General features: G+C 32.0%; 1 protein-coding gene across 1 annotated transcript in view; it reads left to right on the plus strand.

Annotated features, from left to right (window-relative positions):
- The window catches only part of LOC117117462 (sushi, von Willebrand factor type A, EGF and pentraxin domain-containing protein 1-like), a gene marked incomplete at its 3' end in the record, with an annotated part of 39665 nt that overhangs the window by 10535 nt on the left and 6877 nt on the right, over positions 1-22253 (plus strand). Inside the window, exons 2-11 of the mRNA XM_033261763.1 lie at positions 2051-2230; positions 10167-10319; positions 11096-11278; positions 12180-12359; positions 12856-13062; positions 13990-14244; positions 15489-15728; positions 16111-16251; positions 16895-16963; positions 21982-22253. Coding sequence (XP_033117654.1) covers positions 2051-2230; positions 10167-10319; positions 11096-11278; positions 12180-12359; positions 12856-13062; positions 13990-14244; positions 15489-15728; positions 16111-16251; positions 16895-16963; positions 21982-22253 — 1880 coding nt within the window. The remainder of the gene's footprint in view (positions 1-2050; positions 2231-10166; positions 10320-11095; positions 11279-12179; positions 12360-12855; positions 13063-13989; positions 14245-15488; positions 15729-16110; positions 16252-16894; positions 16964-21981) is intronic.

A 22253-nucleotide genomic window follows, 5' to 3' on the forward strand; every position in this document is an offset into this window, starting at 1 on the left:
TTTTGAAGAATTTAAAAGTCATTAAAAGACACCACAGAAGTCGGGAAACTCAAGGTGTTCACCTCTTGAAAATTATTATGATGAATTAATGAACCCAGAGAAAGGGAGGTTCGGAAAATGTTGATTTCTAAATGGTGGACAAGTATTTTTTAATGACAAGGAGAAAATATCTATCTGTGGAAAATCTTTCCCCATTGAATGCCCTTTTCACCCGGGAAAGTGCCTGAAAACCTCAATTTTTAAATCGCATATTTTGTTGATTTTCCTCTAAAAATTGCACATTTTAGGGAGTTTTGATCAATTCCGATGAAATTAGAATTAAAAAACAAAAAATTTTCGCGCGCTTAGCGCGCATTTTTTAATGTTAAAGCTTGTGTAGCTTGTGCTTGCTCTCCTTTGCCTTCTAAGTTATAACACATAGTCCCAAACTCAAGAAAGAAAATTTCAGATAGATCGTTTTACCTAAAAGAGGGGCCTTAATGTGTAATGATGTTGAAAGGATATGTTTGTAATAAATAAAGCCATAAGGAAAATGCTTATATTCAGTTTAAAAAAACGAGTGTGGCCATATATAACATAAGAGCATTTCTTGTTGAGGTAGGCCAATTTCCTCTAAAAATAGCACATTCTATGGAGTTTTGATCAATTCCGACGAAATTAGAATTAAAAAACACAAAAATTGTTCGCGTGCTTCGCGTGCATTTTTTAATGTTGAAGCTTGTGCTTGCTCTCCTTTACCTTCGAAGTCATAACACATAGTCCCAAACTCAAGAAAGAAAATTTAAGATAGATCGTTTTACCTAAAAGAAGGGCCTCAATGTGTACTGATGTTGAAAGAATATGTTTGTAATAAATAAAGCCATAAGGAAATGCGTTCAGACTGTGAAGACGATCCTTAAGTTTAGTTGAGAATTGATTTAAAATAAAAACACCATAATTTTGTATATCAACAGGTAATAAGTTATCCCACATCCGAGGAAAGCGTATAAAAGTAGAGCGAAAAAACTATTTCAGTTGATCAAGGTTCCTAGCATGAGGCTATGTTAAAATGGATTGCTCTTTATGGATCTCCATGTGAAGACTCTTCATAATGAACATAATGTAAATATAAAGTAATCGACTGAAAAATAAGGTGATTTAAGTTTAACTGATCTATCAGAATATGAAATATGGGTTGGGTGAACATGCCTAGTAAAACGGAAACAGGCCCGAATATAGCATATCTGAATTGACTTGCGTTTGTCAATGCGACCTTGTTGAAACGGTAACCACACAGGAATACCGTACTAAATCAGCTGGTCTTAATAAAGAATTATACAACTTCATGAGAACAAAAGATTCGGGGACGTAACTGTACGTTTAATAAAACTTAACTGTTCGTCTAAAAAAACCTCAACTTTTAGGTCAATTAAAATAAATTGATAAAGAATCTATGCCATAGTTGACAACTTACCAAAACTCTTTCACGTTTCTGGTTTAATGTCCCTTGAATAGTGGTCCTATTCAAGAGAAACCCTTATCAAGGGGATCATTTTTAGTTCCGAAAGTGTCATCCTAAAGAGGTTATACAGTATACTGATAATTCCAACAACAAGCTTTCATAAAAATGATATTAAGTGCGAAAATCTGTTGCAGAGAAGGTTAAATAATACTGTTAGTTATTTTTCAACATACGGCTAAATGAAAGTCAACAATTGAATGGATTAGCCGCTGAATGTTACCGCCGATTTTAGAATAATCACATTTCAAATATTGTATTAAGCACATACTTTTATTTTAGATTTTTTCATGTACAAAAAATTACAGAAAAATATATAAAATATAATGGCAAATAAAAATATGTCTATAACAGCACGAAGTGTTCAAGTGTCTCATCCAGTTCATACGTTTTTTTACCTGTGACATGCAAAGTTTCACAACAGCATTTACGAGAGTAGGCCTACTGTAAATGCTCGAACAAGCGCCACTCTCGAATAAACGCCGCACCAAACGTAATTTATTTTCGTTAAGCGCCCCTCTCTAATAATTAAAAAATCTCATTATTTTTCAGACACTCAAGATAAATCATCGTGGGAGTTTGTACCTAGTGATATTTGTGACTCCTTTTGTACGGGCGGGAACTGCTGCCAGGCTCAAAAGGCAAATTGTGCATGTGCTCTTCAAAGTGGAGCGTATGGATGTGCATGTGCCCCAGGTTACACAGGGTCTGGTCTGAATGAGCAATGTTCACGTAAGTTTTTATCTATAACTGGCGCCTGGTATCTGTGCAGACCACGGGCTAAGATCGCTTTCAGCAGTCCAAGGTTTAGCAGCCCAAATTTAAAATGGTTTAGCAATATAATGATGTGTACCATCTTGACGAATGCCAGATAATAATCACGACACTTATTATATTTGTAAAACAAAACATATGGTTTTTCTTCATTGTCATAATGAGAAGTGATTTTAAAATTACACAAAAAAAATCATTTAAAATGTCTAATGTGAAAAACACACGGAAAACAAAAATTACATCATACATTTGCTTGGACAATGTTTGAAGAATATTTACGCACGAAAAGTGACCAAAGTGCCGGTCAGAAAAACTTTTTGCAAGAAATAGGAAAACACACACACATACATAATATACACATATATATATATATATATTTTCATTGTACATAATTCCTTTCAATTACTATATCCTAATTAATATTTACATCATTTCTTAGTATTTTTTCTAGAAGAGAAAACATTTGTACTACAAATACAAAATACATTATTTTTTATTTATTTTTTTAACTTTTTTTTGCTTATAGCCTTTAATTATGCCAATAATTGATAAAGTTACACATATTTGGTATTTGTAATAAATGGTTTTACTAGTGTCATTTCTACATACAAATATACTATCTGACCAATGTTCATTATTACATTTTCTTATGTTATTACAATAGTATTTTGTATTTTTCCCCATTTTCTTTCACCATTTTCTTTGTCATTATACATCTCACTTTTAATTTTCAATAGGATATCGCACTTAAAGGAGCTCCACAGTGATTTAAAACCTGTTTTATTCAACTCTGACAAAATTTTCTCTTTATAAATTTTAAATGCTGCAGATGTATATATTAAATCTTCTAATACACATCCAGTTCCAAGAATAAGTTTTTTAAAATGATCTATCGTCATTTGTAATACACCTTAAGACACTACTTACTTTCCTCCAAAATGTTTCTATATGCGAACAACTAAAACGCAAATGGTTTTCATCTTCAGGAACTCCACATTTGCTACACATTTCGGATTCCTTGATTTTCCATATGTAAAGCCTTTTGTTTGTAGGCAATATACGATTTAAAATTTTGTAATTGAATTGTGCTAGCTTTTTGTCCTTCATTTTACACACTTTATATAACCAGCACGTTTTCCAGTCGATGTTGTTGTTATTGAAGTATTTTTCCCATTTATTGAAGTATTTTTCCATTTATTTTGTCCATTAGGTGTAACAAACATTTCATTTACAAAGCACGAATATATTTTTTTGTGTTAATACCTTTATACTTTGTATTAATATTAGGTTTTTCTTTAATTTCAAAATTAATAGCAGGTTTAATTACATGTTTCCATTGATCAGGTATGGCCTTAGGTATGCACAAATATTCGTTTAGCCAATTTGACTTATATTTAAATTATTTGAGTTTAAAAATTTGTTTTTGTTGACTATGTCTTTTTAAACATTAAAATTATACCACTAGTAATCCAGTGTCTGTAACAGAGTGATTTGCTTTTTAGTTGTATTGCATGGTTGCCCCATAGCTGCTCATTCAGTATATCATCATATGTTTCAACCTGTTTCTTGTTACATTTGTTAAACTCTGTACATGCTTGGATAATATTTTTATAGAAGACCGGTAAGTCAAGTGCATTGATATCAGTAAAATTCAAACATGTCATGTTAAACATTACTTTTACCGTGGCTACTTTCTGAAAAAAGTATTCTGGGATAATTTTCCACTTTGCTTCGTCATAGTTTAGAAATCGTTTTACCCACGCGACATTTAATGCATTAATATGTAATCCAAACTCTGGCATTTTATGCCACCTTTACTTACATCACCAATTTATTTTTTCACCTTTATAATTCCAAATATAATCATGTATTAAACGTGTAACTTTTGTAATGACATACTTTGGTACGTTTATAACATTTGCAATATATGTAAGTTTTGCCAGTGCAAGGCTCTTTAAAATTAAAACTTTTCCAAACACTGAAAGATTTCTTAAACGCCATAATTTTAGAGTTCTCTCAAGCTCTAACATTTTTTCATCCAAATTTTCAGCACTACATAAATCTGAATTGTATCCTACATAGATTCCTAAAATTTTAATCGGCTGTTTCACCCAACACATATCAAGTGGTTCATCCATTCTATCTTTCCACTTACCAATCCAAAAGGCTTTTGTTTTTTTTGTCTATTTAGTGTCATTCCTGATACTTTACAAAAGGGTTCAATAATATTGAGAGCTACTTGAAGTCTCCAACATACAGAACAGTATCGTCTGCCAGTTGACTAATTCTGGCCATAACCTCGACCACAAATATAAATAAAAGTGCTGATAACGGGCAGCCTTGTCGTATGCCTCTCTCCATGCTAAAATTTTCCGAAACCTATCCGTTATTCACACATTCGACATTTTTATATAACACTTCAACCCATTTACAAAAAGAATTTCCAAAGTTAAACTTTTTTAACACAGAAAACATAACATCTCTATTAACTGAATCAAAAGTTTTTTTAAAGTCTAAGATCATTATTGCCCCTTCAATATCATGTCGTTCGGTATAGTACAACAAATCTTCTATTAAACGGATATTCTCTCCAGCCAGACGCCATTTTATGTATCCCTTTGATCTGAGTTTACTAGTAATTTAATAACCCCCCGTAACCTATTACTGAGAACGTGTGCAAGGATTTTATAATCAGTATTAAGAAGAGTTATGGGACGCCAGTTATTTAGGTTTTGTCGTTCACCCCCTTTAAACAATAGGGTAATTACCCCACGTCTTTGCGAGCAAGATAGCTGATGTGCCCTAAAACCTTCATTTATTGCATTATACTATCCCAAAAAAGACGTAGAACTCAACACTAAGTCCATCTGACCCTGGGGATTTATTTTTATTCATATCTGAAAGAGGATTCTCACACTCATCAATAGTGACAATGCCTTCACAGAGATCTTTTTCTTCTTCCGAAAGTGCGTTCACCCTGGTACTAGCGAGGTACGTTTTTATTTAGATTTTTAAAATGTGTAACTTGTTCTCTTAAAATATCAACTGAGCTTGGTTCCTAAGTTAGTAAATACATTTTTAATTTGTTTGTTCTTGCTATTTGTTTTCTCTAAACCTAGGAAAAATTTAGTATTACGTTCGCCCTCCTCAATCCATTTCGCTTTGGATCTAATTTGAGTACCTTTTGCCTCGATATCATATATTTTTTCAAGTTCCTTTTTTTTGCTTTCAATATTATTCTTAATAGCCTCATCTCTTGTACAATTGTTATACCTATTTCATTCAATTTACTTATGTTTTTGTAATTTTTCATTTTTTATCTTATGGTTCTTATTTTCTTTCTTTCCGTAAAATATCGAAGCTTCTTTTATTTTTGTTTTCACGAAGTCCCATAATAATACTGAATTGAGTGAATTGTAATTGCGTTTTACGTTTTCATTAATAATTTTGATTATTGAGTTTTTGTAAATTTCATCCTTTAGGAAGCTGTTATTAAATTTCCACAAACCAGGCCCGCGCCTTTCTTCATGCAAGTCTAACTTAACAGACTGCTTGATGGTCTGTATGTATTGCTCGACGAATATCACAAGATATGACATCACCGTTCTGAAACATTTCTTCTGATATTAAGAAGTAGTCTAGTCTACGATAAATATTGTTAATTTTTTTGCGCCAAGTAAATTACAATTTATTTTCGTTTACCATTCTCCAACTGTCAGTCAGTTTTAAGTTTCTCATTAAGATTTTCACAGTATATACTGATTTATCCAGTCTATTTATACTTGCTTTTTGATCTAGGTCTCTATCCATAATACAGTTTAAATCGCCACCCAAAATTATATTTTTGCAATTTTCATCTAAAAAATTATTGTAGCATTTATAAATATTTTTAAAGAATTCACTTCTAATTTTACTCTCGTTCGGAGCGTATATTTGATAATTAAAAAATGTTTTCCATGTATTATTAAGTTTAGAAATATGTATCTTCCATTTGTGTCAACCAACTTCTTAACCAATTTACCTTCAATACCTTTTCGTATAAGTACTGTTACCCCTCTACTATGCGAGCTGCCTATACTATGTATGGCTTCTCCTTCCCAGACAAAGTCAGATTTATTAAGTAAATCACTGGTTAGGTGCGTTTCCTGTAGCAGAAGTATATCCGCCTTTTGGTTTTTACACCAGCTGAATGTCTTCCGTTGATTATCTTTAGTTCTGATACCTATTATTTAATGTGATAAAATGTATGTTCATATTTAATTGGATTGTTATATAAACAGTATTTACTTAATGTAACGCGTTTAGCATTAATAATTCTAATAAGCCTAATGATAGTAAGTGATATAATTCCACGTCATACTGATAAAACATAGATAGAAAAAGACCTATGATTGTGAACTATGTATTATATAAAGTATGCACGTTACTGTTTATTTGCTTTTCTTTTTCTTCCTTAGGTTTTTTTTTTCGGTGTTGCATTTTTCATTGGTATTAGTTTGGATTGTCCTTGATCCTTATCTGCCTTACCTTCTTCATCTTCCTTAGACGAGGGGGCATTTGTTTCTGGTAGAAACAGATTGCCACTCTTAGCTTCATGTACAGTTGACCCAAAATAGTCGGTCACCCTCTTCTGCTCCTGTTCGTGCTTTGATTCAATGATTTCGTCTCCATCAGCGGATTCACTTACGTTTTCTTCCTTATGAGAATTATCACGCGTAATGTTTTCGTCACCATGTACGCTACTGCCATTGTCAGCGCTATCATGGATGCTGAACACATCATCGCTGTCTCCCTCCGCATCTGAATTAATTGCAGTATCACTTACTTTCTCTTTCTCAATCCGTGTTTTTCCCTCTTTTGTTGACTTTGGTGTGTTTACAAAGGACTCCCACATCCGATTGATGTACGCTCCGGCAGACCCGATGGAATTGTCGTCCTGACATTGATCCTTTGTGTGGCCTTCCCGGTGACACTAGAAGCACACAGGTTCCGATTTACATTGATAAGAAAGATGGCCGATTTTTAGGCATTTATTACATTTTAGCTCTTGCCCTTCATAGAAAACACGGGCTCTAAATCCATTTATAGTTACTTGTCTTGGTATCGATGATGTCAATTTCTCTACAAAAAAAGCCCTATCCCCATTTAACCAACTGGTTAGCTGGCCATTGACTCTAATTTTCATCCTCATGACATCTCCTACCGGCTTGCACCCTAGTGCTTTAAGCCGATTAATTATTTGAGTCTGCAACTGACAATGGGATATCCTTAATAAGTAATCTTGTGGTTCCTTTAGAATTGAAGGCAGAATATGGGTTTTTGTCATACACCGACACGTTGCAACTTCTTATATTCACTCCTTTTGTTATTAACTGTACTCTATCCTTTCTGCTATTTAGATATATTCTCCACAGATTGCGTATCTTTTGCACACCGATGATGCTCTCTGCAGAGATACATTTCGTAAGAGCAATGCAAAGTTCCTCATCTCTGCATTGAGTTTTGACGCTATCTGTAGGAATTTGGTCAACCTTTATAAACACAGGTTTCACAATACTGTGCGATTTGTTTATGCTTTCCTTTTCAATAGGTTTGCTTGATCCTTTGTTTGTTTGGTTGTCTGTAGCAACACTGATATCCGTAACGGCGGGAAGCCTTGGATTATAAGCAGACATCGTAAAATATAATTTGGTCTAGATGATGAGATTAGTATTCTCATTTACAGATCAGCCACTTTCCTGGTGTTCTCTGACATTAATTATAATTACTTACTCGATTCTCTTTTTACTCTAAATGTATACTGAAAAATGCTGTATTTACGAAGAGATATAAGTGGACCGTCACCTTAGTTTTCAGACCACAGCGTGGGTGTGTGTATGTGTGTGTGTGTGTATATGTGTGTGTGTATATATATGTATATAATGTTTGTATGTATGTATATATATATATACTGATTAAACAAGAATTTTCAAAAAAATATATGTTACAGAGGGGAAGGATGAAAAATATATATATTCCAGTGACAGCAATGATTAAAATCAAATGCTTGATAGAATTGATCTAATTAATTTTATCAGTCATTTTAATTGTATATAAGCATATGAGTACTATGTCAAATTTGTAAGATACTGTGCATGTATATAAATAGGAATTGTGTATATACATTGGAGAACGTATTATAATTATACTTACATGGAATGACAATAAAGGTGGGAAACACCCCCAAAAGAAAAAAAAATAAATAGGAAAACACATAGAGGAAGAAAAATAAATTAAAACAAAAACAACGGCTATTTGTGCTAATGCAGAGGCCAATAAAAAAAAACATATCAAGTTAAAAAAAACATGTGTAAGTAACCCAACGTTAGTGAGACTCACAATTATAACTGCAATGTAGTGAAATTGCAAGCTATATGAGCCAATCCAACCCGTGAGTACGTCAGTGCATTTTATAGTTCATAGTAATTCAGTGATTGAGAGCGAAAATTGTTCATGCATATCATCAATTTTGCGTTTAACCAGACTACAACTGGTTTAAATGCTTTAGAAGCGGAAATTGCTTTTATATATTGTAATTACCGGTTTATTAATATTTTTAAATGGTCCTCATATTCACACTCTACTTCTGATCGTCACCAAAATAATGTAAACATTTTTTCATTGGACCATGACAAACTAATCTAGAAAGTTTAATTTAGATCTATTGATAAGTTGTTTGAGATAGGCCTATTTAGGTCAGGGAACTTAGTTCCACACCCGAATCTAGATGTCACCAATGTTTTATAATTGCTTCCCTGTAATGTAGTTAAACGTTCCAGAAAGTTTGATTCAGGTGATGAGTTGATCAGTTTTTGGCACATCTCTTCCTCATATTGGACCATGACAAACGGTTATGGAAAGTTTCATTTAAATCCATTTAAGAATTTTGGATATATTTAGGTCTAGGGCACACCTGAATCTGGATCGTCACCAAAATCTACTAATTTCTTCCATGTAACTTGATTAAAGTTTCCCGAAAGTTTCATTCAGATCAGTTGACCCGTTCCGGAAATATCTGGTGTGGAGTGTTTTCTTTCATTCCCCTTTAATTGTCACTGAATTTTAGAAGGCATATCCTTGATATATGATCTATGCTTGAAATGGTTTGAAAAGATCAAAGCATTTGAAGTGGCCAAAGTGCCGGGCTGAAAACCCAAGAAAAAACGATATGGAAAAAAAAGGGCAAAAGCAATGGCTTTTCCAGCTATTGCTGGGAAATCCAATAATAATAATAATAATAATAATAATAATAATAATAATAATAATAATAATAATAATAATAAAAGTAATAATAATAGTAATAATAATAGTAATAATAATTATAGTAATAATAATAGTAATAATAATAATAGTAATAATAATAGTAATAGTAGTAGTGGTAGTAGTAGTAGTAATAGTAATAGTAATAATAATAGTAGTAACAGCAACAGAAACAGCAACAGCAGAAACAGCAGCAGCAGCAGTAACCACATCAATAATAATAATAATAATAATAATAATAATAATAATAATAATAATAATAATAATAATAATATAAATAATAAATAATAATAATAACAACAACAAAAACAATAACAGCAACAACAGCAGCAGCAGCAACAACAACAGCAGCAACAACAACAACAACAACAAGACCCAGTAGAATAAATAAATAAAATATGATACAACTTTAAATTAGTGATCAAAATATAATTTACAATGTCGAATGGCTAGAACGTTGTAAATAGTTTAATCTATTTGTTAAAGTCTTATCTAATACAAGCAGTCTTTAGGCATCATGACTGCATACTTTTGCAGGGATGAAGAGTAAGATCATTTGGTTTTGAGTAGTACAGTTTTATCTATTATTTTACAGCCTGTGATATTGGCTATTATAAATCAGTGTGGGGCCGGCAGGCTTGTGACGCATGTCCAATGAATTCTGAAACTAAAAGCAATGGTGCCACGGCTGAAAGTGAATGTGAATGTAGTGAAGGTTACAAGAAAAATTTACAAAATCAATGTGAAGGTAGGATACTGCTATTTTTTAAATTTTTCAAATTGGTTGTTTATCGATTTATATATCAGATAATACTTGTGGCACGTATGGACTGAACAGGTGCTTTTAGCACATATCTAGAATTTTTAAATTTTTAGACCAAGGAGGGAAAATCATTATCATATTGTGTTCATCAAAATTTGCCTGTTAATTGAGGAAGCCCCATTGTGTTTGGTTGTCATTGTTTAGTTTTACAGTAATGCCTAGGAATGTTTTTTTTTTTTTTTTTTTTTTAATCTGATTTGAACATAAGATAAAATTCTTGTTTGTAGAGGGCGATAGTTAGATTAGTGTTAGTATTTTTTTGGAACAAGGTGCCGTCAATATTTCACGCGTGGACGCCCTTTCAAATGACAATAATTAAATAGATTATAAAAAAAATGAAGTAGTTGTTGTAGTTTAAGATTTGAAATCTTTACGGATGGATACTGGCGCACAACAATTTTTCATTATTATTATTATTATTATTATTATTATTATTATTATTATTATTATTATTATTATTATTATTATTTACAATTACTTCCAAAGTGATGATAGCGACCTCCGTCATCGTAACTAAGAGCGTGACACATTCACATCTAGCGTTTAGTTAAGCATGCATCTCTCAAGGGAATACAATAGAAAAATGTAGTTTTCATTCTAAACTGAATTAAACATTTTTTTACAGTTGTTTAGGAGTTAAAGAATGTCAAGATTTGTACTATATATATATATATATATATATATATATTATCCGTTTTCAGTTGTGACATGTAGTGTATTGACACCTAGCATAGGTGTCATCAAGGTGTCATCAAACTGTGGCAATGTATTGAATGATGAGTGTCGATTTAAATGCGCTACCAACTACAAAACAATTAGTGGAAATGCAGTAAGAACATGCCAACCAAACAGCTCTTGGTCTGGCACTCCTCTACAATGTTCTGGTAAGCATGAATAATCAACAGCATAAACTAATCAGAGTCATTGTATTCATCGTAATCACCATCTTCAGTAACACCATTACTACCAATGCCGTAGCCAGCTGTTGGGACAGTCCCACACAATTTTTCTAATGGGTCTACAAAGAATATGTCCACATTTTAAAACATTTGTCCAAATTATGCAGTTTTATGCATAAAATGAGTCCATTTTGAAAAAAATTTAAGTAAGTGGGTCCATATTGCCAATACGTGTAATGTGGGTACACCCTGATATTGTCCCGCACTGTCTAAAAATTCTTGCTACGGCATTGATTACCACAATCACCATCGATATTTATGTTTGTTTGTCATATACTCCTCAGCTACAGTTTAACTTTCAGTAGTTAGCCAGACCACAAAAAGAATTTTTGTCCCAAGAACAGTGAAATCGGGTTATCAGAGTTGTTAGTCGTTCAGGTTATTTAAACCCTATTTCTGAGACTGATGGCCAACCATCATTTACACATGCACGTAGACTGCTACTTTAACTATAGCTTGGAAATTCTTTTTTGGACATCATGCTATGATTTAAACCAACTCTTTAGCAAAAGTGTATGATGTACATTATAGAACCTGTTAATATTATATGTACAGTTTATAGATTATACAAGACTGCACGGAAAAGAGAGATGCTGATCTTCCCTGTTTGTTTAAACAAATGATCTAACTTCCAATTAACAACCTATGTTCTTAGGTCTACTTTTAAAAATATTTAAATAAAGTAATACAAAATACATAAACAAATATTTTACGTATTCGTTTGTGTTCTTGGGCAATGCTCTTTATCCTCGTTTTTCTTCACTCAGCTAATATATATCAGGCCCTTGTTATTACATTTATATACCTTTCTGAAAACTAATTTTAGAAATCCTTTGCAAAACGCTGCCGAATGTGGAGTTTGGGACTTTAAAATGTAACAGTAGCAAACTATCCGTCGGTACGGAATGTGAAGTGAATTGTGAGGAAGGGTACAGTATAAGCGGAGATGCTATCCGGACTTGTGAGCTCTCTGGTATTTGGAGCGGGAATACACAGACATGTGAACGTAAGCCATTTTTTAAAAGAAATTAATGTTGCATGTTTTACATATTTTTTTCTTAGTTTATGGCATCAATGTGTACAAAAATAGTTGAAAAGGATAAGCTCTACGTTAATTTGTTTGTATATATTTTATTACACATTAACTAATCTCAGTAACTCGAGAACTTCTAACCTGAGACCTATTCTTACATAAAATAATAAATACTTTCAAAATCTGTTAAAAAACGAGAGCATACATATAGCGTAGTTTATTTTAAAAATACAAGTGAAAAGATGAGCACTACAAAAAATTCCCAAACAAAATATAATAATAATAAAAATAACAATAGAAGTTTTAGATTACAAAATATTTACTATAGGCGTGTTTGTAAACACCTGATACCAGAAATTTGAAGTAACCGTTTTGCATGTGGTTGTTAAGATATTTTATTTCAAGAGCATAGACTCAAATCCAGAATAACTTTCGTATTAATCCATATTGTCAATTTTTTATTTGCTAGCCCTAGAATGTCCGGTTATAAAACTTCATCAAGGTGGAGCAAATATGATACTTACACCCAGTGAATGTTTGAATTCTACGCTTCCATACAAATCAGTATGTAATATTTCGTGCGTCGATGGTTATGGTCTTATAGGTCCAAAATCACATGTGTGTCAAGCCAATCAGGCGTGGTCAAAATCAAAAAACATTACTACAAAATGCAAAGGTTGGTGAAGGTTTTGATTTTTTCCTCTAAATTGTAATAGAAAATCATCAACATTATCAACATTATTGAGTAAAACATGGTAAAATGGGGTGCAACCGCCTGTTGCTAGCTTCCATATTGACAGTAAAATGAATTGATGTATGGATATTGTAAGGTTAAAGAAGAGCTGTCTGTGTCAACGCATCACTAACAACCCACAACTTCGTCTACCCCAGCCAAAGACCCACACACACATGGAGTTCATGTCCACTTCACTCCACTATCGTAATTTTTCTATCCCGCACCCAGAGATAGGCCTTTGAATTACACCTAGAAGCACGTCAATCCCAGCTCTGAAATTTCAATTAAATGATTAAGTATTTGTAAAAAGTTATGGCAGGCGATCATTGACTTGAAGCAGTTGTGCCAAAACTAAATCTGTATACGTGTATTTATGTAATTACGGACTACCTCGAATTTAATGAACACTTCAAATGCCAAGGATGAACACCTATCCTTCATATTATTTTTTTAAAGACCAAAGCTAACACAGAGCACTAAAATGGGTGCCCAAAGTGGTCTTTATATGGAGCGAGACCTAAATTTCATAATAATATAACTATGACTTATATCATATTTTTTTTGCTATTGGCAGAACATATTATGCCTCATATAGTAAATAATAAAATAAAAAAGAGGAGAAATAAAACCTTTTTTAACTACACGTGGGAATCATGAGGGCCGTGATTTCCATTTATCTATATTGATAATCTTAAGATGAGGGGAATGGTTTGAATATTAACATAGAGATGAGATCTGTCAACATCAATTATGGCGATAGAAATATTGGAAGTGTGGGTATTGGTAGAAGCTTTAGATGCCTATTTTATGTCTAATTACCTAGCTTGAAACATACTTATATATATATATATATATATTTGTTTACAGATATTGAACCACCTGTAATTACAAATTGTCCTCAGGATATTGAAGCCGATACAGATCCATTGAAGGATACAGCAGTGGTAACTTGGCCCTCGCTAATCGTTAATGATAACTCTGGAGATAAGCTTACTCCTAAAGAAAGAAGAATACCAGCAACGACAGGCCAGGAGTTTAGCATAGGGACAACTCTTGTAAAATTCCTAGTTAAAGATGCTAAAAAGAATAAGGCTAGGTGTAATTTCAATGTTAACGTAATAGGTATGGACTAAAATTCCACATGATTTTAACTTATTTAGAAAGTTTTAAAGAAACAATGCATATAATAATTCGGAAAAATAAGCCATTGTTTGTGCTTGCTTTGGCCATTCGAGTTTAAAAATTAAAGTTAATGTTTCTCCCTTAATATAGGTGCACTATTCACATTGAATTAAACCTATGAAACAACAGATATTCTTCGCAGTGAATTAATTACGTTCAAACATCTATTGGAACGTACGTCAGCAGAACAGTTTCAAGTGTCAAAACAGCGTTTTGATACTATTTTTAAAAATATCAGTGCATATTAACGTTTATGTATTGAAATAAGAAAAAAAAAAGAATACAAATGCCCTACCCCGTTTGAAAAATTCTGGATCCGCCACCTGTTCAATGAGACTAATTAAAAATGGTTTACGTCCTACTATGACAAATGCTCGTTTGTATATCCTCATGATGCTTGGAATACATCTTGATCGGGGAAGCAACCTCGTGGTTTACAGATTTTAGGCAAAATTTCCAAAATTTAGAATTTCACTTAAAAATTATAAGCTTGTACTGTGACGTTCCCTGTGACGTTGTGTTTTCTTAATTTATCGTAGTATAATGTCACAAATTGGTAGCCTTACAATTTACAATAATAATAATAATAATAATAATAATAATAATAATAATAATAATAATAATTTATTTGCGTAGCGATTGACAGTGCGTTCATAAAATGCTTTAAAACAAATACTGTATACAGAAACAGAAAGAGACCTTATTTCCGTTGGGGTCCTTCAATAAAATAAAGAATACAAAACACAGAAGTAAAAAATCAGCATAAAAAATGGCAGACGAATAATTTAGTAAAAATGAATGATAATACTTAATTGCTATAAAGTGTGAAATTTCAATTTAAAAGTTTAAAAACATTAAAAAGTTTAATAATTTTTAAATTTTCAATATTTAAATAAATTATAAAATTGATGAATTTCTTCAACTAGACGAGATGTCATTACATACAGCAACAGCCCTACTCACTGATCTAAACACGATTATATTTCGATAAAACTTCAGAAAAAAAATGAGAGGAGTTGTTTTTCTTAGTAAGATTTTCTAACATCCATACAGTCAAATAAAATATTCAATAATTCAACAGTCAGACATCTATTCTTTTAAGTCAATAAGTATTCAAAGAATCAATCATCATCGATAAAATTAAAACAAAACACGTACATAATATTTATAATATTTACTTCCAGATAGAGAGCCACCAGCTGTGGTCTCCTGTCCCACTGACATTGAAATAGAAAGTTCGCAAAGCACCATCAATGTAACCTGGAAAGAACCAGAATTTAAAGATAATTCTGGCAAATTTACTCTTCAATCAAACAAATACTCTGGTTATCGGTTCAACCAATTTGAAGTATTGCTAGTTTCCTACAAGGTTGAGGATTCCTCAAAAAACACAGCCTTTTGCAATTTTTCTGTGAAAGTGAAGCGTAAGTATACATTTAGAACAATTTATTTGATCAAAGATGACCACAATAATCACATAAGTGATAATTCAAATTTGTAAATGATTACATACAATTGGAAAATAGAGTAATACAGATGACAACTGGTGATATAACAATAATATTATCAATAATAATAATACTAATACTACTACTACTACTACTACTACTACTACTACTACTACTACTACTAATAATAATAATAATAATGGTAATAATGATGATTATGATTATGATAATTATAATAAGAATTGTTATTATTATTATTACCTGTATTATTATTATTATTATTGTTATTATTATTATTATTATTTTTATTATTATTATTATTTATTATCATTATTATCAAACCACATATTTTTTTCAGCTTATTCATGTCCTTTCCAACCACCCCCTGCAAATGGAGCTGTTGCATATGATTCTTGGGCAGGTGGTCAAATTTACCGGATCTATTGCCATGCTGGCTTTGAATTTTCACGTACACCCGAAGAAGCGTACTTCTGCTCAGGTAGGTTTTTAGCGATTCATTGAGATAAGAATTCTACTATTATTATGGAAATCTGGTTTGGTGCAGCGGTTTTTATTCTGGCCTTTGTAGTCATGAGTACCACACACTGATCATTTTGAGGCTGTCATGCACAAGTAACCAATTTTGTTATTATTCATTGTTCATTTTTTGTTATTTTTATTTATTTTAAATTGAGCCGTATAAAGAAACATTAAATGTTCTTAAATGCCCTATTTTTCCTAACATGGTCGTCTTCTCCCATTTGTATGCATCATAAACCTTTAATAATTTTTTTGCAATCGTTTTTGGCAAGACTGGTATTTCATTTAATTTAAATTATTTTATCACTCCATAAAAAATACAGTATTAAATACAAAAAGCAAGACAATTAAAAGTTTCAGGAGGTCGACAGGATTACCAATAGCAAAAATAAATCACTTTCTATGTGGCTCTCCCACCCCATGATGCAAAAAAAAATTATATACAAATAATTATGTGTACATAATTTTTGTTTTGTTTTATTGCTGTTGTTGATAATATATATACTGTACCTGTATGATGTATGACCAAATAATATTAAGTGTTAATGTTAGAGACTGTTCAACTACTATGTTCTAATATATAATGTCATTTGTACTTATAGCAGATGGCAAATGGGTTCAACCTCCACCTTTTAATGATACTTTTGAATTACCATGGCCAGACTGTTCCGGTAAGTTTCAGATGCCCATCCTCTGTATTTACTAAGAAAAGTCAGAGCAATTATTTTAAAGATTCATCATGGGTTTGTAATTTTTAAAACTGTTAAATTGATTAAAAAATAGAGATTAATATTTACAACAAAGAAATATATGTTAGTCAATAAAGAAAATAATTAAAAAGGTTAAATAAAAAAAATGTTAATATAAACTTAATTTATGAAACAACAGTTTCCTTATTATTGTAAACTGGTTTCTAATTTAAAAAATAAGGTAACATATATGTCATTTCTTATCTGCTACATTATTAATTAAACAAACATTTAAATAACTTCAGATCATTTGAAGCATATAAAAAAATACATTTTCTAGTAGAAACCAAAAGTATCCGACCAGTTTTTCGAAATCAAGTTTGCCAAAACCCGGTTTGCCCGAGTTTGTGGCCACTATGATGAAACCCAGTTTGCCGAATCAAGTTCACCGAAAATATAAGAACCCAGTTTGCCGTAACCGGGTTGCCAAAACCCAATTTGCCGAAGTTTGTCATCACCGTTAGGAAGAAGTCGTATGTGATATAAAAAAACAAAAGTATTTTGGGAAAAATATCTAGTACAAAATTGATGGATAAGCACATGTTATGACGTTAAAAGTAAACCAGGACCTCTGGTCCTTTCTAAGTGGTTTTATGTATGTATATGTGTGTATGCATGCATGTATATGTATATGTATATGTATATGTATATGTATATGTATATATATATATATATATGTATATATATGATATTGAAGGGAGTTAGCCGTTAACACTGTTGAATAAATATAATATAAATCATCAAAGGTACATATACAGTGTTTAAATAAGGACATGATGGAGCATCGTAGGCTACCCTGTAGCTTTTCAACGAATAAAGAACTTTGATGATTTATATATATATATATATAAAAGAATATATACTAAAGAACCTTTGATGATATATATATATATATATATACATACGTATATACATATATATACATATGTATATATATATACATATATATATACATATATATACATACATATATACATACACCCATATATATATATACATACATACATACACACACATATATATACATACATATATACACATATATACATACATATATACACATATATACATACATATATACACATATATACATATATACATACACACATATATATATATATATATATATATACATACACACACACATATATATATATAATGAATAAATGTAGTTGGCAATACTAGCAACGTATATATATATTACATTAAATATAATAATAACAATAAATCAATAAATATAATAACATAAGCGCATACATTTAATACTGTACAGACTTATTAAACCTTTTATTAATATTAAAGGATAAAGCCCATACGCATCGATTGCAGGAGCGGGTAAGGGAGGCATCATTGTTAATTTTTCACTGCTTTTAATTGGCTTTCGGCAAATTGGGTTTCAGCAAATTGTAATTCATTATTTTTGCGTCGGATAACTGGTATTCAGTATCAGCAATCTGGCATTCGGCAAATTGGATTTCGACAATCTGACTTAGATCCAAGTCTAAACGTGCGTAAAAAGTTGCTTCATTACTGGTTTTTTTTTTAATTCTGAGATTCGCCGTTAGTAAATATATAACTGTTATACAATTGTTACATTTTTGATTCAGTATTTTGCTATCAAAAACTGATTGTCTTTATCGCCGGCAAAGAAATTTTAAAATGATGTGCTTCAGTTCTTTATCTCGTTTTACTCGTAGTATGAGCGTTTTCAATTTGTCATCCACTTTCAGGTCATCATTTTAAATATATTAGTCAATTCTGGAATACCAAATTGTAGATTGAAATTACATGGGTGATGTTTTAGGTAAAGGAGCCCTTTTTAGCACCTTTGCTGACTCAGTTTTAATTCATTTTTTGTTGCAATCTTATCGACTTAAATTCTTGTAAAATACTTGTAAAAACTTAAGCTTAATGTTGTTATAAGGACCCTTATAATCATACAAGGTACCACCAGTATCTTTAGTTCTTATACATATTAGTTATGAAGGTTTCATCTGCGAGTATTGTTTTGCACCTGAAAGAGCCCTTGACAATTCACATACCTGATCAGACAATGTTGCTTACATCCTGTTAGAAAATACTCAATTCAATTTAAAGGGTGGGCAATGAGATCAAATTCGGTTTAAAGTTTATTAAATTATTACGGAGTGCGAGATAATGTGAACAAAGTCAACGACCCAAGCAGAATACGCCTTTATCTAGGGAGGTTGTCCAAGGTGCTATGGCCTTCACAGAGAGTAAGTCTATGCTGTGCGTTGAGCTGAAGCTCATTCAAGTTGCTCCAAAGTTATCATAGACTATGCTTTCCAATACTTTGCAAAGGAGCAACCTTTAGGCTGGGGTCTGTAATTCTCATACATACACACACACACACATATATATATAATGAATAAATGTAGTTGGCAATACTAGCAACGTATATATATATATTACATTAAATATAATAATAACAATAAATCAATAAATATAATAACATAAGCGCATACATTTAATAATATACAGATTTATTAAACCTTTTATTATATTAAAGGATAAAGCCCATACGCATCGATTGCAGGAGCGGGGTAAGGGAGGCATCACTGTTAATTTTTCACTGCTTTTAATTGGCTTTCAGCAAATTGGGTTTCAGCAAATTGTAATTCATTATTTTTGCGTCGGAAAACTGGTATTCAGTATCAGCAATCTGGCATTCGGCAAATTGGATTTCGACAATCTGACTTAGATCCAAATCTAAACGTGCGTAAAAAGTTGCTTCATTACTGGTTTTTTTTTTTAATTCTGAGATTCGCCGTTAGTAAATATATAACTGTTATACAACTGTTACATTTTTGATTCAGTATTTTGCTATCAAAAACTGATTGTCTTTATCGCCGGCAAAGAAATTTTAAAATGATGCGCTTCAGTTCTTTATCTCGTTTTACTCGTAGTATGAGCGTTTTCAATCTGTCATCCACTTTCAGGTCATCATTTTAAATATATTAGTCAATTCTGGAATACCAAATTGTAGATTTAAATTACATGGGTGATGTTTTAGGTAAAGGAGCCCCTATTTAGCACTTTTGCTGACTTCTCAGTTTTAATTCATTTTTTGTTGCAATCTTATCGACTTAAATTCTTGTAAAATACTTGTAAAAACTTAAGCTTAATGTTGTTATAAGGACCTTTATAATCATACAAGGTACCACCAGTATCTTTAGTTCTTATACATATTAGTTATGAAGGTTTCATCTGAGAGTATTGTTTTGCACCTGAAAGAGCCCTTGACAATTCACATACCTGATCAGACAATGTTGCTTACATCCTGTTAGAAAATACTCAATTCAATTTAAAGGGTGGGCAATGAGATCAAATTCGGTTTAAAGTTTATTAAATTATTACGGAGTGCGAGATAATGTGAACAAAGTCAACGACCCAAGCAGAATACGCCTTTATCTGGGGAGGTTGTCCAAGGTGCTATGGCCTCGCCTTCACAGAGAGCAAGTCTATGCTGTGCGTTGAGCTGAAGCTCATTCAAGTTGCTCCAAAGTTATCATAGACTATGCTTTCCAATACTTTGCAAAAAAGCAACCTTTAGGCTGGGGTCTGTAATTCTCTAATTGACATTAATGTTATGTTTTTTAACGAATATTGTCTCCTTTCAATAAAACAGGACTTTACAACTGTCATGCTGTAAAGACATATTATAGTCAACAAGCAGGGTATACCATGGCAAATGTCAAACCATCAGGACCAGGATACTTTTTGAAGACTGCTTACTTGTTGCTTGTTAGCATTTTCGGCCTCATCATCATTTTTCCATATTTGTCTCTGGTGTGCATTCTACATTCAACTGATCCCACCATTATTGTGTAGATCGTCTCTCCATCTATTAAAAGGTCTGCCACTTGGTCTTTGGAAATTCTGTGGTGTCCTGACAGTTTTCCTCACCTGCTGCCGTGTCCTCGCATGATATAGCCTGCCCATTTAAATTTTAGTTTTCTTATTTCTTTGATCACACACTTTATACCTGTTAGTTTTCTTAATTCCTTGTTGGATAACTTACCTTCGCATGTGACTCATACCATTTTTTTAATGGTCTTATTGTGATGCACAACATATTTTGAACTTTCTCAGAAAGAAACCATGTGTATCACAGCCATATGTAAACATCAGGATAATACACTGGTCGAATAGTTGTTTTTTTAGACACTCTGTTAGCTTTTGGTCTTTAGTTTGTGGAACTTATCCAAGGTTTGGTGTATTCATCGCTTTAAATCTTCGATTATTCCATCCTTCTTTTTGAAGAATGTGAACAATTGAATAAACCGGCATAGTAAATGTATCCTAAAGCTGAGATAATTGTATCATTTTGTACAGTAGTAGCTGAGTGTGAAATATGATATTAGTGAATTGAATGAGCTTTTGATAATAACAGAATTGTAATTGATGAGACATTGGTTTTAAAACTGAAACACTATAATTTCACATACATTGTATGACTAAAAAACTTCATACTGCAACCTTTGGCCTGTGGTCATCTAATTACTGACTTTTCCGACAGCACATTATTAACAGACCATCAATCAATCAATCAATCAATCAATCAATCAATCAATCAATCAATCAATCAATCAATCAATCAATCAATCAATTAATCAATCAATCAATCAATCAATCAATCAATCAATCAATCAAGTGTTTGTATAGCGCCAATTTAATCAAAGATTATTAGTAGGCCTATATGTTAGCAGAACGTCACCATTTTCACAAAAACCTAAAAAGCTTTCTTCTTTATTTTTCTTTAAGTAGGGGGGGGGGGTCTATTAAATACCGAGTACTGTTCTCTTAGGCCCAGCATAAAATACAGATACAAAGTTACAATTCACATAATATATTAGAATATACTTTTCCATAAAAAATATATTGTTATGCATGATGAATTGTTTGTTCAATCTGCTCAGCTGCTGATAATGGTACTGTGAATTTACCAATTGTGCTACAGTACTTCACTGAATCCTGCCTAGAAGACGGGGCCCCACAGATTCAGGAGGACTTTGCGAATATATTAAGTGACATGTTACCTGACTTTTGCGGTACCAACTGCACTGCAGAAAATGTAAATGTGATATGTGGACAAGTAGGTGAGTCAGTGGCTGGTCGTAGGAAACGTCAGTCATCACGTCAACTTGCATACACTATTCAGTTTACCGTTCAACTGCCAATTAGTTCAGAA

This window comes from Anneissia japonica, unplaced genomic scaffold (assembly GCF_011630105.1).
Source record: "Anneissia japonica isolate Jap-2015-1 unplaced genomic scaffold, ASM1163010v1 scaffold11291_len59204_cov126, whole genome shotgun sequence".
Taxonomy (NCBI): Eukaryota; Metazoa; Echinodermata; class Crinoidea; order Comatulida; family Comatulidae; genus Anneissia; species Anneissia japonica.